General features: G+C 33.2%; 1 protein-coding gene across 1 annotated transcript; it reads left to right on the plus strand.

Moving 5' to 3' along the window:
- The first annotated feature begins 714 nt into the window (after positions 1-714).
- Positions 715-19,026, plus strand: LOC6525223. The gene is made up of 2 exons (XM_002101025.4): positions 715-764; positions 1,163-19,026. The coding sequence occupies exons 1-2, from the start codon at positions 723-725 to the stop codon at positions 1,904-1,906; spliced, it is 786 nt and encodes a 261-aa protein (XP_002101061.1). The 5' UTR covers positions 715-722; the 3' UTR covers positions 1,907-19,026.
- Positions 19,027-19,282: the final 256 nt, after the last annotated feature.

A 19,282-nucleotide genomic window follows, 5' to 3' on the forward strand; every position in this document is an offset into this window, starting at 1 on the left:
TTAAAAGTGTCCCGATCACACAAAGAACATCCAAAGAATTTTGTTGATACAAAAACCAAAAGCATTATATATAATAAAGTGATCCTTATATACATATCATATTCGACTAGTTTGTTTATTTGGTAACAGAAATCCAACTAAAGTCTAACCAACGAAATGAACAAATCTATCACAAAACCGGGAACTGGGAACACCCAAGAAAGCAAACAACATAAGCGCATGTGTGTCTAACGTCTCAAGTGATTCCATAGATTGGATTGCCACTGTTTTTTTGTTCCTGACTTCGCAATGACTTTTAATCGAGGGCATGGGCATGGCCATAAATTATATGACATTATCTTCTATAATTAAGGCACTATTTAGATGCTTCGATTGGTGCAATTTTCAAGTGGCGAATCCAGTAATAGATGTTTCTTATCGCCCAACGCAATATAATATAATTTGCGATCTTATCGACGGACTCCCCCTCTTTTCAGCCCATTCTTTTTTCTCTCTCTCTCTCTGTGGAGTCTTAGGGTAAGAAGTCAGACGGAAATTATTCCGATTAAAGTAAGCCAAATAATGGGAAATATACCAATTGACCGATAAAAAAGACTCTTGAATATATTTTAATTAACTGGGGGCACCGATATGGCAATCTGCATGCGCACCAGGTGAGTCCACCACCCATATAAAAGGTGACTCCGCAGCGAGATCACGGCTAAAACCATTAAAAACCAACAATGAGGAGTATTATTTTGGTGTTGGCACTCGCTTTGGCGGCTGTGAGTAGAAAATTGAGTGTATACTATGTAAAATACAACAATATTATTAGGGCTCAAAAATAATAGAATTCACTTAAAATTACTTACCAACAGTGCGTATGTGTGATATCTGATAAAACCCTATCGTTTAAATATATTTCTTCGCGTGGAACATATTTTAGAAGTAGTGAATTTAATTCTTATCGACAATTTTGAATGCCAAAAATAGAAATAGAATAGTTGCCAGGAAAAGTTGTAGCAGTTGGTCAACAGTGCGTATGATTAATGTGACTTATATTTGGCCACAGTAGCTAAAATACAATTGGAATTTACACACATTTACCACGAGATATAAAATTACAAATTAATTAAATGAAAATGTGAAAGAATAATGAGTAATTATTGCTATCCATTTTCAGGTCTCAGCCCTGCAACTGGAGGCGCCGATTGAGCAGGATGTTTCCCTGCAGGAGCTGACCAAGAAGCTGGGTCTCGAACTGAACCTAGACTTCGATTTGAATCTGGGCTTCAACCTGGAGGAGGAGCTGTCCGAGGAGGGCAACGTGGACGTGGACGAGTTCTCCTTCCTGAACAGCATAGTGCGCCTGCTCATCGCCGAATCGAAGGCTCTGGCCAAGGACATCATCCTGCTGACGGAGCGCCAGCTGCTGAAGATCTTCCTGTGGCCGATTAGGGAGCTGGAGAAGCTGGCGGACGACATCGAGCAGCGGGCATTGGATGTGGGCGATTGTGCTGTCAATGTGACCACCAGTTCCGCCGAATTGGTGGCGTCCACCACTTTGGACTTCCTGGGCTGCGCACGCAATGCCGCCCTCACGTCGATCAATCTGGTGCTGGACACCAAGAAGGCGGTACTCCAACTGACCGTCGACGGCTATCAGCTGTACCAACTGAGGAAGGAATGCCAGGGCTACAAGGACAACAGCATCCGCAAGAAGACATGCAAGACCAAGCTCAGCGTCAAGAGCTTGCTGTACATCGCCAATGGACAGGCTTCGCTGCGCCACCTAATCAGGCTCCGCAAGAGCGTTCCCGCCGTGGCCACCGATGCGACCAGCTGCACCACCAAGTCCACGGAGAACGCCATCCGCGTATTCGATGAGCTCAACGCCGCCATCGATGCCTGTGCCGCCATTTTTTAAGTGAAGAAAATTGACATTGCCAATTGATTATTGATTAAAATGTGAAATGCATGCAACTTGGTTTTGTTTTGGTTTTTGAGTTATTACTTTTATTTAAATTTGGTTTCATTATCGTTCATCTTTTTTAAATACAATAAATAAACATTTAAACTATTTAGTGGTATGTATATATATGTATATATATAAATCGTTTGTTTTTTTGTTAAATATTTTAAATAAGTGTATATATATTGTATTTCATGGGGTCTTCGCCATTTCCATTCGTTCTTCGCTCATCAACTCTTGCCTCGATTACATACATACATAATTGTTCTCGTTCTTCGTATTCCGCACCAAAACTTCTGCATATTCGGAATTTTGGTTTTTAGTTTTTAAAGAAACTTGGTTTGTTTTGGTTTGGTTTGGTTTGGTTTGTTATATAAGTAAATTGCTGTGTTCGGGCTTGCGGTCGTCAAATGTCTCCTATATATTTGTATATATAAATATATATGTATACATATATATGTATATATATACTATATATTCACATACATATCGTACTATATACCACACACACTTGCGTGTAAGTAAAAGTAGCTTGTTGCATAAATACTAATGTATAAATTGTCGGTTTTTGGTTTCTATTCTCTACTCAAGTATGATCCCACATACAAATACAACTAGGTTTTGCATGTACTGGTATATCTGTATATGTATATGTGTATGTGTGTGTGTGTGTGTGTTGGTGTGTTGTTGTGTGAGTGTCGGCTGTACATATGTAGAATGTATGTACCATTATCAATAATTAGTTAAACTGTAGCTAGTATATGTATTTGCCATATGTTGCTCAACAACTTCTTGTACCTCCCACATTTTACGATTATTTTATTGGAGTTTTTCCTTTTCATTTTCGATTGCAGTTTTCTCGTGATTTTCAATTATATATGTATGTTTGTTGTTTTTTTTTTTTCTCATTAGTCACAGATGTTTTTAGGCGCGCTTGTATGCTTTAATGAATTCAGCGTGTGTTGTATATTATTAATAATTCAATTTTATATGGTAGAAAATAAAATATAAGTAAAAGGCAATTTCTTAGTATTTTTCAATTTTTGTTTGTTTTTCTTCTGAAAAAATTTGTGCTTAATTTTGTAGAGATTTTCTTTCATTGCCCGCATTCTATTCGTTTAAAACAAAAAAAATGTTAAGATATTTTTTAGTTTAGGTTTTCGTGTGTTTTTTTTTATTTGTTTAATTTTTATAATGTATAATATTTAGTTCAATAAATTCGTTACGACACATGGACTAAGACACAGCAAAAAATATTCATGCTTAATTTAGATTCAGTTTGTGTGTTTTTTTTTTTTGTTTTTTCCTATTTTTGTATTTTTCGTATCCATCTCCCATTTGATTTGGTTTAGTTGGTAGATCGTTTCGCGGTATTATGGTTTCAATTGCATACTATTCTTCACTTTTCGCGTCCTAAATGCGCTTGTAAATATTTGTCAATAATAAATGATGAAACAGCTTAAGAACTCGAGTTTTGTTTTTTTTTCAATGTCTGTTATTTTGTTTTGCGAATTTTTGCAAGACACCTACCAGTATGTACCTAGTTTACTGCCAGCTTCCAAATTTGTTGTTATTTTCGAAATTCATTGCTTTTTTGGGGCTAAACGTTCAACGGTTTTACGCTCACTGATAACATCCAATTGGTAGTTGGTAATCGTTAATTGGTAATCGGTAATTGGTAATTGGTAATTGGTAATTGGTAATTGGTAATTGGTAATCGGTATCGGTAATTTATAGATAATTTCGTATGCTCCGTATTCTCGTATGCGGTATTCGGTTTTGATATGTTCGCTTCAAATGCGTGTCATGAAAATACATTTGCTTTGCTGATTCTGCAATACAACTCCGTTTAATAAAAATATACAGTAGAACCAGGCTACTACATAAGTACATAGTTAATTTGTTATCTATATGTATGTCGTCTGTTGACTAAATTGGGCAAATACTTTTATTTATATTTGAATTTGTCATTGGGCGTTGTGATTCCGTATTCGTTCGTTAGTGCAAAAACTTCATTTTCGAAACTGCATTTCATCTTCGATTTTCCATATCCATTTTCTACCGTTTTGGTTTTTCTTTTTTTCAATATTATTATTACAATAGTGTGGCCAAAGCTTATTGTCGGAAGCGTTATGCATTTTAGGTTTAGTTTTTCATCATTTATTCGGTTTTCTAGCTTTTTTTTTCATGTTTTGTAAAAATATTTTCGTTACTCGTCAATTTCGTGTTGGAATAATGAGACTTTCAAATGAGATGGGAAAAACTTAAACGCAAAATGTAAATGTTTTCGAGATTTTGTGGTTTTTGGAAAACATGGTAAGGCTATTTTCGTAGTGTTGTTTGCTGTCATTTCCACTGCACTTTGAGTTATTTGCGTTTTGAAAAATGAATATTTCATTTTGGTTCTTTGCTTACATTAGTCACTAATATTTATATTTGTTGTATATATTTTTTCTTTGATAAATGTATATAAATTTTTTGTTCTGGTTTTCTTTTGGCGTAACTTTGTGTGAGCTGTGATTTTTTTTTTTGGTTTTCTTTTTTTTTTTGGTTTTTTTTAAATCTGCCCATTCTTGCTTTTTCGTAAAGAAAATGTTTAAAAAAAATGTTTAACAAACAGTTCAATAGGCTTTACACGAAAAATGATGTGGCATTTACTTATACGTTATATAAATCAATTGTAAAATATATATATTCATATACTCGCTTGTTTGATCTATGTTAGTTTTGTTGTATAATTAAATATTGCATTTGGTTTCGTTGAACGTCTGGACAATTTTTCATCTTCGCCGATTCGTCGATTTTTTTTTTGTTGGTTTTCCCCCGATTTTGCATCTACTTAGTGACATAAAGTTACAACTAGTAATAGTATATAGCTGTACGTATTTAAATATGAGTGTTTCATTTCCTTTCTTCATATTTTTCTCCTTTGTTTCTGTTCCTTGTGTCGTGATTTTTGGCCCAAGGACTCGGGGATTTTTTTGCCCTGCTAAGTATGCTACAGAAATGTTCGAATAAACGAATAAGGATCGAATACAAATATTCACTCGCCGATTGAACGCTAGTTCCTATAAACCATTTATCATAATATCTTTTGTTGTTCTAGTTTGTTTCTATCCCTTTGACGAAAACCATTCCTTGCTTTTGTTTTATATAATTTACAAAAATTTTGATTTCAGTACCTGATTGCAATGGGTTTTTTCGTTTTTCGTTAATTATTTTTTTTTTGTTTTTTTTATTTTTCTTTTTGGTTTTTGGTTTTGCTTAAAAAAAATACAGACACTTGTAATTGTTGTTGTTGTTGTTGTTGTTGCTTGCTTTAGACATAATTTGAGATACAATTCATATGTATACATATAGGTATATATTTTGTTCTAGTTTCATATTTAGGCCATAATTTGTGTTTTGGTTTGAATACGAAAACGCTTTCAAAAATTCTACAGGACATCGTAACTTTCTCCCTCCGCCGCTTGCTTGTTGTAAACTTTAATATGTAAATACACACAATTAGCTATGTTTATGTTTAAATATTTGGTTTCCGCTACACTAACGCTTTTGGAACCCAATGAGCAAAAGTATCTAAGACATAACCTGCGTTCTGGAAAATTGTTTCGCATTTCTACATCCGTTTTAGCACTACAATACAATTGGTTTCGGTTATTGTTGCTTTGTAAATATAGTCGATATATGTGTATAATTATGATCATTGGTTACAAGTACAAGACATTAAAGGAGGGCACACGAATCGAATTTCCTAACAATTGTTATTCCTATTTTCTCAGAGTGTCTAAGGGTTCAAGTGCGACCGAGTTGGCTGAGATCGAAGTGAAGAATTTGGGAATTGGTCTAATTTGTTAGCCCTTTTTGTTCGTTCACAACCATGTAAAGAAGTTGGAGGGGAAGCGAGAGGACCAAGATAAAAGATCCTTAAAAGCCAAACGAAAAAAGCCTCTAGGGTGCTACACTCGAAAAAATCAACCCAGAATGGAATAATTCAAAAGTGTAGTTTCCTTTCTCAAGAATTGAATACACACAAATCCTACTTAACAATGATATTCAAACAATTTGACTTTAGATTCTAGGACGCCGTAGCTGTGCTGATTTTTTAAAAAGGTTTTCGAGTGTGTAAAGAGCTAATAAAAAATGTTTCGAAATTATTTGGAAACCGACATAATTTTCCAATAATTTGTATATCCCCGCAATTCGTGAACTATTCGCTGAATATAAAGGAGAAGATTGGAAGTATGGGCTTTATACTTTTGTGGATTTCTGGCAAGGATTCTCTAGATGTGTGTGTTGTCGAGTGTAAGTGTGTGTTGACTGAGTTCTTGAATTTTATTGCTGTTTACGATTAAAGTAGTATCTTGATTCTAGATTCTCGATTCTGTCAATTGTTATTGCTTGTGTAATTGTAATTGTAATTGGTAATTGGTAATTTGTAATTGGTAATTAGTAATTTGTAATTGTAATTGTTTCGCTCCCATCAATTTTCTTCGTTAAATTAAGAATGAAAACTCAAGCTTTTGTTCTCAAGGTTCAGGTAATCAATTTCTAGTCTTATCTGTTGCACTGAGTAGTCTGCGATTTTCCTCATTTTCATTTGCAATTTCAAGTTCTTGTTTTTGTTGTTATACTCTTTGAAGGTATGTATACATATATAGGCATATGTGTGTGTGTATATATAATTTGTCAAATTTGTTACGTCATTAGTTGGATATAATAATTGGAACTATAAATATACATAAGTACGCATTCGTTCGTGTCAAAATGAGAACTCAGAACGATCAACAGATGATAATGGAACCCAGATTCGGTTCGATGCTTATAGATAATGTCTTGAGTTGAGTTTGTAGTTGGTAGTTGTTGGTAGTTCGAGTTGAATTGCTGCAAACTATAGGATAAGTTGTAGGTTGTAGTATTAGATTCAGTTGCAGTTTTCAAGTTTAGTAAGTTTAGGTAAATTTGTGGCTGGATGAAACAGGTTGTTTTGCGTGAGTTGAATAGGTTTTTGCTTAGGTTGTTTAGCTTATTTTGGAGTTGTCAAAAGGATAACTTTCAATAGCTTTCCCATCTTATTGTAGTTTGTCAATGTTTTTCGGTTTTTCGGTTTTTTAGTTTTTTAGGCTTTTTGGTTTTTTTTTTTCCTTTTGGCTGCTGCAGTGCTAAAGTTAACTCTTAAGTTTTCCGTTTTTATCATCGAAGCTTTGATTTACGTCTCAATTGCTTTTGGTTTTACTATAGTTTTGGTCAAGCGGTTTCGATCAATTGTTTCTATCATTTTGTTGTTTGCTTAATTGATTCAAAGGGAAGACATAACATTCTAGAAAAAGGTTCCTAACTGATTTCGGTTTCTCGTATCCTCGTAAATATATATAAGTGTATATATTGTATATATTTTGTTCTGAGTATAATTTAAAGCATTCTTATGTAGTTAAGTATATATATATATATATATTTTTTTTTTACGCGTTTTCTCCCATTTTTTTTTTCTTGATGTGTAAATATCAATAAACGTTTTCTACAATAAGACATTACATATTTCTTGGTGCCACTATATTATATAGTCATACGTATGTATATATATAAATATCCAAGTGAGTGGGTGTGTGTGTGAAGCTGGCCGAAGGACCCCCACCTACTCCTTCGTCCTTCGGCCTAGGCAGAAAGTATTCCCCATTCGAAGAGGGGCGTGTTCGATAATTACTGGGCCAGTGTTTGGAGGGTGCTAAAGTGCCTGTGTCTTTGTCTGTGTCTGTGCCTTAGGAGCTTGTTTAGGAGCCCTATGTTTAGAAACTTTTGTACCAGGCCTTCGAAGACTCGAAAACTCGAAATTTCGAAATCTCGAACTCGTTTGAACGAACCCTTGGGAAAGGACTTTCAACATTTTCGTGTAAAAAGCACAACGAAACAAATGTTTGTTCTACCCACATTCTGCTTGCATATTGTGTTTTCTTTTTGTTGTTGTTTTAGGAATGACACGCCCTTAACTTACATATCCATATATAATATAATATATTTTCATATATAATTTGTTTGTATTAGTTTTTATAAGACAACATTCAAACACTTAAGATGCTTCATCGAGTTAATAAATATTTTTTTTCTTGTTTTTTTTGTTCGTTTTGTTTTTTTTATCGTTTGTTAAAATATCAAAAGTGGATGGAATTATGTGATTCTAGTTATTACACGCACTATTTATGTATATATATATATACATATATATAAGTTATATATATATGTCGTTCCTTGATAATACAATTCATTTGTCATGCTGCCTGAAAAAATTCGGACCAAATTTCGGTTTTTTTGGGGATCTTGAAGTTTCTCACGTGCTTGTTAAATATACAAAAATATCTGTAGATACCTTTTGCCGTAAAATGGTGTGTAGATATAATTGTTAAATGAAACCATTTTTGCAAAAAAGTTACAAAATCAGGATTTCTCTTTGGGAGGATGGCTGAGTGCTAAAAATTCAATTGAATATAGTTCATTCGCTTCATGGCACAATATTCAATAAAATATTGTCAGCTCGAAAATGGATATTCGATTAAGATGAAGATTGCTGGCAGAGTGTTCACGTAATTCGAATCGAAATCGAAATCAGAATCCAAATCAATGCTTCAGAGTTATCAATCGTATGAGTTTCGATAAAGGTACTGTTACTATTTAGAATGCTATCTTTGTTCTTATAATGCTTTATTGTATAATTGGTTCAAAAGTTCGCTCAGTGTAGGCATATGTGTGTTCCTTACTCCTTATTCCATTGCTGTGGGGAAATCGGGGTCACCAAACGCAGGAATCGGGGTCACAAGCAGTTCTCGTTTCAAAGAACTCCAAACACATTGAATTTCAACTATTTTGCCAATTAATGAAACACAAAAAAAAAGGATATGTCGTTGGTTTTTTTCGGGGGTTTGCTTGGATTTCGAGGTCACCAAACTAATTCTAGCAATTTTCGTATCTAGTTTTTAACTATCGTAAAAAATTGCTCAAACTTTTGACTAATTTTGGAAAAAAGCGTCCAAACAACTTATTGAAAGCAACATAAAGATATGTCTAAGGTTTTCGGGGTGTACGGCTCAACAAATGAATATTGTCAATATTTGTTTTACTATCCTCGTTCGCTTCTCAAAACTTGTATAATATTTGTAAACGCTAAATTGTATATTTTATAAATTATTCAATACGTACATACATATATGTATGTAAAGCATATCAAAGCAAAACACACACACACACGCGCATCAAAAATAGTTGTGAGAAATGGGGGTTTCCAAAATCAAATAAATTAGTTATATCATCGATCTAAGACTATCACAGGCGGGAGGGGGCTGGGTTCTATCCGAAGGGTTGATGCACAGGAGTAACCTGCTCTGATCTCGGGGACATACTCGTATATGGGGTGCTGACACAGGGTATATATCATGTCTACCATATCCGAATATACGCATATGTATCTGAGTTGTGTTCGAGTTAGAGTTTGAGTTGAGTTTGAGTACGAGTTTGAGTTTGAGTACGAGTTTGAGTTTGAGTTGAGTGTGTGGCATGCAAGAGTTCTTACTTATCGTTCGTTAAATAGTCTGCCGTTTGCGAGTAAAATGGTAAAAGGTGTAAAAAGCCTAAGGAGTACAGTCAGCAAAAATGGTATAAGTTGGTTTCTGTAGTTCACATAGTAATAAGTATGTAAATAGTTTAAATCTGCGCCTTCCCGTTCGCTAAATACTATATATATATATATGTATATATGTATGTGTATATTATTAAGTGTGTAAAGTTTGCCTAACACAAATCAGAGTCGATTGAAAAGGTCACAAGGGTCAGATGTGGATAGACGAACAATTAGCTTGGTTCTAGAGGAACATTTACATATGCTTTTGCCTTTATCTTTGCCTTCGTTTAATTAAATCGCATTAATCATTATTGGTGTTTGCCCTTAACCCTTGTGCTACAAACTAAACGCTGCCCTACAAAAGAAACGAAGATACAAATACACATGTCTCTTGTAAATTTGTTTAAATCATTTGTGTTTTGGTGTTGTCCTTAGTTTCGCTTCCATTTTAATTTCAATTTCCGTTTCCGGTTTTCTTCCTTTTCTTTGTTTTTTGGTAAAATTCCATTTGTTCGAGTTGCAATATACACAGTGGCTACATTTTTGGCGCCCACTGTCCATATGAAATATATATGTGTATATATATTCGCTTAGTAAATTTTAAGTTAATTCAATTTTTACTTCTGAGGCAGCTTTTTTAGTGTTTTGTTTGTTTTTCGGTCGTCCGTTCTCAAAGGAAATTCAAAAATCCTTGTTGAATAGTACTGAGTAAACATATATCGCTTCGAACCGCTCGAAAAAATGTTTGCTGTGCCTTAAGTTTGCTCATTTCTTACATCGTTTCTTATTTTGTTTTTTTTTTTTTTTTGTTCGTTTTTGTTTTTTATTGTATTGCACTCTGTATGTTTTTAGTTTCATTAAAATGCCCAACAATTGTATTTTGTTATCGCTTTGGTTGCTTAAAGGGAGATTGTTTTGTTTGGTTTGTTATGCTTTCGTTTTTAACTATACAACATCAAAAATAACTCACATAAAATTCATTCAACATCTTATCGTTTAGGCTAATTTACACATGTATATGTCATGTATATATCATGTATATAAGGTGTATATAATTCATAAAACATTCTAATGGTAATATGTTTGTAAGTTTTGCGTTTCCTTCGTCGTCGAACTGCTGGAAAACCGTGTTTTACATTTTCATATTTCATACCCTTCATACATTTCATACTTTTCATCGATTCATCAATTGATTTTCATCAAGATCCGTAGTCGTAGTCCTATATAGGTAGTATATGTATAAATATCGTTATTCGTTATCGTTATCGTACTCGTAATCGTAATGCAATACAATAAGTTGACTGTATATTTGGTGCCCAAAAATATTGTTGTGTTCCTGCACTCGACCCCAAAAATGTTTCCCTCTATTTTTCTGCACACTCTGCTTAGCTTACAAAATATCTGCTTATGGATTACAAATCGTATCTGGTTTTTGGTTTTCGACTTTTCCACTATTCATTTTACATTGTTTAATTCGCATTATTCATTCGCAATCGCATTCGCATTTGCATTTGCATTTGCATTTTTGTTTAAAGCCATTTGACAACACAGGGAATTTGTTCGTTTTTTTAGGTTTATTGGGTTTGCATTGCGTTTGCTTGAAATGTCGATTATTTGTTCTCTATGGGAATAGGGACTGGATATAAACTATGCGTATTTTGTATTTGGATTGGGTTGCTAGCACACCTCGTTCTTTGGTTTCTTCCTTACATCGTTGTCTGATTTATCTGTCTTAGTGGTGTGGCAAAGTTTCTTGCAGTGTAGCTCGCTCCGATCTGGATTCTCCTGCCATCTAAATTGGTATCTATACACTAATATATATACTCGTATGTTACTTAAAAATTTGCCAAGGCGCGGAAAAGTTTTCGGTTTCTATTGGTTTTTTTTTTTGTTTTTGTTTTTGTTTTGGTCATATCTTAATTCGAATATACATGTATATATATATAATTTGTTATTATTATCGAGCTATGTATAATTGTGTTGTTTATTGTTAATTGTGTAAATTTTGTTTTCCATAATATTCGCTACACATAAAAATGTTGGTTTCATTTGCTTCATTTCTTCGGCTTCTCGAACGCCTCCGTAGTTCTGCACTTTTTTTTTTGAACAACCCCAGAGACAATTTATTTGAATCGGCATTACTTGCTATGTTATTATTGCTCTATGGTTCTAAGACTAGTACTTATATCGGATATATCGGTATACCCGTATATCGGTATGCCATCTTGTTTCGCTTGATTTCGCTACTAGTTAGTGTTAGTTTGTTAATTTGTTAATTTAAGTTGTTTGGTTTCGTTTGCGCTGAGAGAAATTAGGAAGTTGGTTTTTCATGTTCATTAGCTTAGTTTCTGGTTTCCTTGTTGTTCGGCTTTTGGTTTTTTGTTTGGTTTTTCGGTTTTAAAATTCTAGAAAAATAAAAGCTTTCTAATTGCTTCTGTTTTCATATGGTATCCTGCCGCTTAGCTCCCTCGCATATCCTTTTTCCCGATCCTAGCTTCCTTCTGGCCCAAAACACGAAAAGCTTTTATTCGTTATCGTTATCGTTTTCGTTTTTGTATTGCAATTTGTTGTTACTAACTTGGTTTTGGTTTTCGTTTTGTTTTTGTTTTCGGTTTTGTTTTTGGTTTTGGTTTTGGTTTTGGTTCGCTATAAACTAGTAAATATGCATGTATATAATTTTTGTATCCATTATTTGGTTTTGTCGGTTGTCAAAAAAGGACTCACTAAATGTTACAGCACATCAATAAACAATTTTTCCACTATCCTTATCGTTTCTCATTTGTCTATCATGGATCATGGCACTATAGTTTTAGTTTCTGTGTGATGTTTCCTCTATAAGACATATGCGCTTAGATATATATTCAAAAACACTACACGCCCATTCGCACGCACCAAACACACACTGACAAAAAATGGTGAGCAACAATCGATCGAAGTAAACCATATTGGTGTGTAAAAACGAAATCGAAAAACCAATCCCTATTATGGTGTATAAATATCGGCATAGTGTGTAAACATTATGCAAAAAACTCACTTTCTCAAACTCATTTTCTTATTTTCTTATTTTGTTTTTGGTTTTCTTCTTCTTTTTTTTCGTTCGTTTGGTTTTTTGGTAGCATAGTGTAAATAATTCCCAGTGATATGTACGCAAATTTAACACAACAACTCGACCAGGGAGTTTTTTTTTTTTTACATCGTTAGCCTCTCTTGTGGTTTTTGTCATTTGTTTTTTGTTAGGATTCTACACATTTTCTAAACATTAAGATCAAGCGAAAAGCATTAAATGGTCGATGACTTAAATGCAATATCTGAACAGAGATTTGTTAGGCAAGAGATATATGTATGTAAATGCTTAAAAGTTAAATGAAAAATCAAGGACTAAATGTTCAGTATATTGTTTCATAAATTCTTTTTGGCTCGCTTTTATTTCTGGAGTTTTACAAAGTAATAAGGGGCGTACAAATTTCCAGATTTTCACATTAAATTACTTTTCAATCCCTGGTTTTTCTATATTTTAATTTACCTACATATTAATATATCGTTCACATAATTCACATAAGCTGAACACAACTCAATTTTATCAACAATTGTTTCGTGAGTGTTAAGTTGTTACACAGAAATGCTAAGATGCTAAAGTGAAATTATAGTAACTAAAGCGTAGAAATACATAAATAATGTTGTAGTACATAAATAGTAAATCATAAACTTGAGGAACTTGTTTTCTCATTTCATAGCAGGCAAATCAAATAGTTACTTAGTTTATTAGTTCTTTAGTTCTTTTCGTGGTTTTTAGTATTAGTATAAGGTAAAATGTTTTACTTTGTCGAACAAATTGCTAGATCGATTTTAAACGTGTTTAATTGATTTGCTTGCTTTTAGATTCGAGTTTTTCATTATTATTCTGCTGTTCTTCCATTTTTCGATAATATTTGGTTTTTTTGCTTTTCGTATTTTGTTTTTATCATTTAGTTTTTAGTTTTTAGTTTGTCGTGTGTGTATTGTAAACTTGCTTTTGATTACATATTGGTTGTGGTTGCTGTTGGTTTTCGTTCAGTTTCCATCGCTTAATGTTATTTATGATTTATCCATATAATATATAATTCTTTTTGTTTTGGTAATTGATTGCTTGTCGTTTAGTGTTTCATTTTTTTGTTATTTCTTATCAACTTGACATGTGATCTTCGTTCTACGCCCGCAAATAAATCCCAAAAAAGTGTTCTGCTTTCATTTAAAAAGTGTTGTTTTTGGTTTTTTATGTTTTTTGGTTTTGACCTACTGGAAGCCGAGTTACATAACTCCACTCGGTTTCAACTAACTTTACCTCGAATTTCGGTTTCCCATCGATTCCGTTTTGTTTGTCTATAATAAGGCGAAAAATATCATCAAAAAATTGACGTACACTAGATTGTATTTCTGTTGTTCATTTTTCATTTATCATTTTGTTTTTTTTCTATCAATTATTGTTTTACATATATGTAAGTATATGTACGCATGTATAAATAATTTAGTAAATTTGTTTTGTTTTTGGTTTCTTGTTTTTCGTTTTTGTTTTTGTTTTTGTTTTCCTCGAACGTCTCCGCCTTTTGAATTGGGGACTGTCTATATAGGTTGAGTTCCTTAACTTGAATGAGTTCTCTGGAGCAGAGGCCCTTACAAAATGTACTTCGCTTTAAATAAAATACGTAATATATTTGTTTTGTTTTGTTTTGTTTTGTTGTTGGTTTTGTATATGTCTGCTTGTATATGTATATATAGATATATGTCTTGTTATACATTTATATTAAAATAATTTGATGTATAAAGCGTTTGTTTGGGTTCTTTTTTATCCTTGTGGTTTTTCTTTTTCATGCTTTTTTCATACTTTCATTACCTTCGATTTATGTTACTTGTGGCTCTTGTCTCGGAATTGAACTAAATGCAAGTATGATACACGTCGAATTAACAATTACTGAACTGGGCAAACCATGAGGGGCGGGGTGGGGTGTTTGCTGGTGTTTGCTGGTGTTTGAAGGTGCCTGTGGGTGGTGACTGATGGCGGGGTGGAGTGGGTGGTGTTGGAGCAGGAGGCGTTGTGTGCTCGTGTTTGTGTGTGTGTGTGTGTTTAGCTAAGCCTTCGTGACCTTGACTCATTTGATTGTAAACATATACTCGAATCTACACATCTGCACGCTCAATATGTATATGTATATATGTTTAGTGGTTTATGCCTTATATCCGCACGAAGTTCGTTTGGTTTTACTCTTTTGTTTGTATTAAGCGTCGCATCGAGGAACAAATTATCCAACAAATCCAGCTTCAAATACTTCGATATACATACATAATCGTTAATTGTTTATCGGTTATCGTGAATCTTGAATCTTGAATCCTTAGCAATTAGTTTTTACATTTACTGGCTTGTCTTTTGAGCAAAAGTCTCAAAAATATCTCCCTTTTGTTTTTGCAATTCATTTCGTTTATTTTGACCACAAAAAAATAACAAAATTAATACACTTGACCAAACTAATAAAATAATTATCGTAAAAATAAGGTGGACAATATTCAATATGCTACCATTTTAATAAATCTAAATGGTTCTCCGCTCTTCGAATTTTCCACATCGATTGTATAAAAAATCTTTGGCAGCATCTTTATTAAAAGGTTCGTCCTTCATTCGCTTGATTTCTCGATTTGATCTCGCCAATTCTCGACAATACATATAGAATTCATTATAATAATAAAAATAATAATAATAATAATCAAAAAAATAGTAATAGTAATAGTAATAATATGCGTGTGTCGATTGGGAATAAACATAACTATATCGAGAGTGATTGAGAAACATGTGTGGTGTCCTTGTTGTCTGTGTAAATTTGGATATTTCCTAATTAGTTGTACACGCTTTACTTTCGTTTTACTTTCGTTTTACTTTCGTTTTACTTTCGCTGAGTTACAATAAAGTGAAGTAAAACCATAAAGTACGGGGAAGTCGAATCGAAAGTTAGTGTACATATATATTGGATACAAGTGTAGATAAACTATTGATGTATAGAGTTGAGGTGGAAAGCTTTCACTTTGTCACATTTTTCAGCGTAGGCAACTAAGAAAATTCTTCTCTCACTTCTCACTTTCTCATCGCTTTTCATCGTACATTTGTGGTTTTTATTGCTTTTATGCAGCTTCGGCATTGAAAACTAGAGCGCAGTGGGTAGCGGGGGGGCGGAGAAGGGGGTGGGAGGGCGGCCTTGGTCAATTTGTGTCAGTCGGTGTTATTTGTTAAATGGTAATTGTTAAATGTATTTGTTAATTGTTAAAATTTAAATGGCAATATGTCCAAATCTGCGTCCAATCCCTTTAGTTATAATTACTATTGCTTCGGTTTGGGTTTCGCTTCCATTCAATTCGATTTGGGCTGGTAATTAGTAGTAAGTAATTAGTAATTGGTAATTAATAATTAGTAATTAGTATTTGTCGCTGACTAGTGGTAGTACCGCCCCTCTCCTGGCCACGCCCCCCTTCTGGGCCATTCGCTAATCGTACATAACTGTATACATAATACGAATATATACAGGTGTGTAAATATATGTATATATGTATATATATATATATATATGTATGTATATATTTTCGCTAGAAATCCTATAGTTTATACGTAGTTAGTAAAATGTTATCGTCGTTAAGTTGCGTAATCTCAACTAAATTGTAAATTTGATTTAAACTTAAGCACATTTATGTTTATTTGGTTTTTCACTTTTAAAATTTGTATGCCATAGGAAATAAATTTGTTGTTTTCGTCGTTTTGTGTGTTTGGTGTGGAAAAGTTGTTTGTTTTCTTCTTTGTTTTTTGTATTTTTTTTTTGTTGTTTTTCTACTCAAACGCATCGCATAAAAATCATATACAATTTTACTTAATATCATTTGCTTATTCAACCTAAAACTTAAGTTAAAATTCATAATTCATAATTTATAATTTTCGTTAAAGCAACAATTGACTTTTTCCATTTTGTGGTTGTTCAACAAAGAGAGAGAAATAAAAATAAAACACAAAATTAATATAGTAAATGTAACCTCTTTATGTTGTGATCGTTTAGTTTATAAAATAAAAGCGTGTGGAATTACAATTTCATTTGAGGGCTTTCCATAAAAACTATAAACAAATGTAAAATGGTATTTTTATTGGTTTTGTTTCGTAATGTTGTTTTGTATTTCTATAACAGTTTTCGAGTTTGGTTTTCTTGATTAGGTTTTTACAGAAATCCCGAAATTCCGAAATTCCAGAATTCAGAAATTCCGAAATTTTATTGACTAAGACAAAAACAAAGACAGAGAATTGGGAAACATGAAATTTAAATCGTAATTAGAAACAATCAAGTAGCTTGCAGCACAGTGAAGTAACAAGTTAAGGGTAAAAAAGTAAAAGGTAAAAATACAAATACATATACAAATACGATTAGGATTAAAAACAATTCTTTTGGTATACTTTGCATTTGAGTGTTTCCATTGTCTTTAGCAAAATGTTTCATCTTAATACTTCCGTAGTTAATGCAGCGCGACCAAATTAAAAGTATTTATGCGAAAATGGAAAGGAAGTTCAGGTGGTTTAAGGAAAGTTGGACCGAAATCCTGGCGATTTCGCGGTAAATTCAATTCAATAATATAACATTTGCTTTGGGGGGCCTAAGTTGTAATAAACGAAATGCGAAAACGTAATTAAATTAAAAATTATATATTTCAACAGCCAAATTGTTTCACAATAAAATTGCATTTTTTACCCTCTCTCTTTCTCTCTCTCTCTCTATCTATTCATCTCTCTCTCTTTCGATCTTGCTCACTATCCTTTTCAATTTGAAAGATCCTCTCATCTACCATCAACAACTTTGGGGTACATAGTGTTAAATATAATGTGTATAGTAAAATGGTCATAATTTCAGTGGTATAACATAAACAGAAGCGTTTCACAATGGTTTTCGCAGTTGTTGTTATTCATATAGAATACACTAAGTCATAATCATGTATACAGAATTGTGTGTGTAGCCTCACAATGTAACAACGTAAAAACTAAACAATAATAATAATCGTAATGACAATAGTAAATGATTATCAAGCAAATGGTAGGACTTACGCAATCTCCCATGGGTCCATTTGCTTGGTATTTAGTACAACTCAACATTTAACATAAACCAAACGCGTTTTTTGTATGCCTTTGTGTCGTGTGTGGTTGTTTAAACTAGGCTTATAAAACTAGCAATTAAAATTAGAAAAATGACAAGATTTAAAACAGTTTTCTTCGCTCCGCGCCGCATTGTGGTACACAAATGCAAATGATGGGGGTCTAACATAACTTGCTGCTGTTTAAAACATTAAAAAAGGAATCGAATAGTTTCGAACACAACTAACAGGATATCATATTGTTCACAATACAAAGGATTCGTTTCGTTGTTATGCATAATGCGTGGGTGAGTATGGGTGTGTATATGTTTGTGTTTGTGGGTGTGTGTGTGTGTGTGTGTGTGTTAATGTAGATGTACATGTAGATGTTGATATATAATAAATGTGGTTGTTACAGCCTATAAAAAATAAGTTGCTTGCTTCGCTTTGCTTTCTCGCCCAACTTCGTCTAAATAAATCGCCACTTGTTGTTCTCTACCTATCGCCTCTCACATGATAAAATTCACACAATTAAAAAATGTTATTTTGTATATAGATAAATAATAATGTCTTGGGAGTAAACCAGCCTTATATTGTATTACAACGGGAAAGAAATGTTGCATGTATCCGTACATATATATCATCTTAAATGGTTGTCTATATCTTCTATATAAATCGTGAGTGTTTCGGGTGTTGTTTTTGTTTTGTTTTTGTGGTGTATGTGAGTGTGTGTATTCACGTGTGTGTACATATGTCGATTACATGCGCACGTGTATTGCATTTGTTGTTTGTATATAAGCAAAAGGAATATCGTTTGTTTTTTGTGTTTTTGCTTCTTTAACAATGTATATAAGAACTTAACAGATACGTTTATCTCTGCTCTGTAGGTTTTCTTAAACGCTTTCTTGTTGCTGTTGCTGTTTCAGTTTCTGTTGTTGTTTTGGTTTTTGTTGTCTCTGATTTATTAGTTATTATAGATAGTTGTTGGCCTAATGCGATCTGCATTCGTTTTGTTTGGTTTGTTAGCTTACAGATTAATTTGTATGTTGAGTTGTTGTCTGTAGTTCATGTCGGATCTCTGGCGTGAAGAACGTACTTAGTTGATACATATCGAATGTATTCTCTGGATCTCTAGATCTCTGGATCTATGGATCTCTGGGTCTCTGGGTATCATATATGTCGTGTGTTGTGGTGTGGTGTGTGTTGCCTCCATTCGTCCCGTCATCCTCCGTCCTCGCTATCCCTATATGTCTAACTCCCTACTCTCCTCGTTCTGCTTTGTATATTATATGGCAAAGTCATATAGTCATAGGATTTCACATATATGTTTAAGATATATATAGTTTTGTTTTGTTTTGTTTTTTTATATATTCATATAGATTTATATATAAATAGATATCACCTTATATAAGCAGCGTAAGGAAAAACCTAAACCGTTTTTTATTTTCTGAAATTGTATCTTAGTGTTTTGGTTTCAGTTTGAAATCGAAATAAACTACTTAGATTTCATCTCCTTCTATAATTATTGCCTGTACGCGACCTCTGATGACGCCCTTAACAAATTATTTACTTCCTTATTTGTTAGCAAAAAACCTGTG

The sequence above is a fragment of the Drosophila yakuba genome, chromosome X (assembly GCF_016746365.2).
Source record: "Drosophila yakuba strain Tai18E2 chromosome X, Prin_Dyak_Tai18E2_2.1, whole genome shotgun sequence".
Lineage (NCBI taxonomy): Eukaryota > Metazoa > Arthropoda > Insecta > Diptera > Drosophilidae > Drosophila > Drosophila yakuba.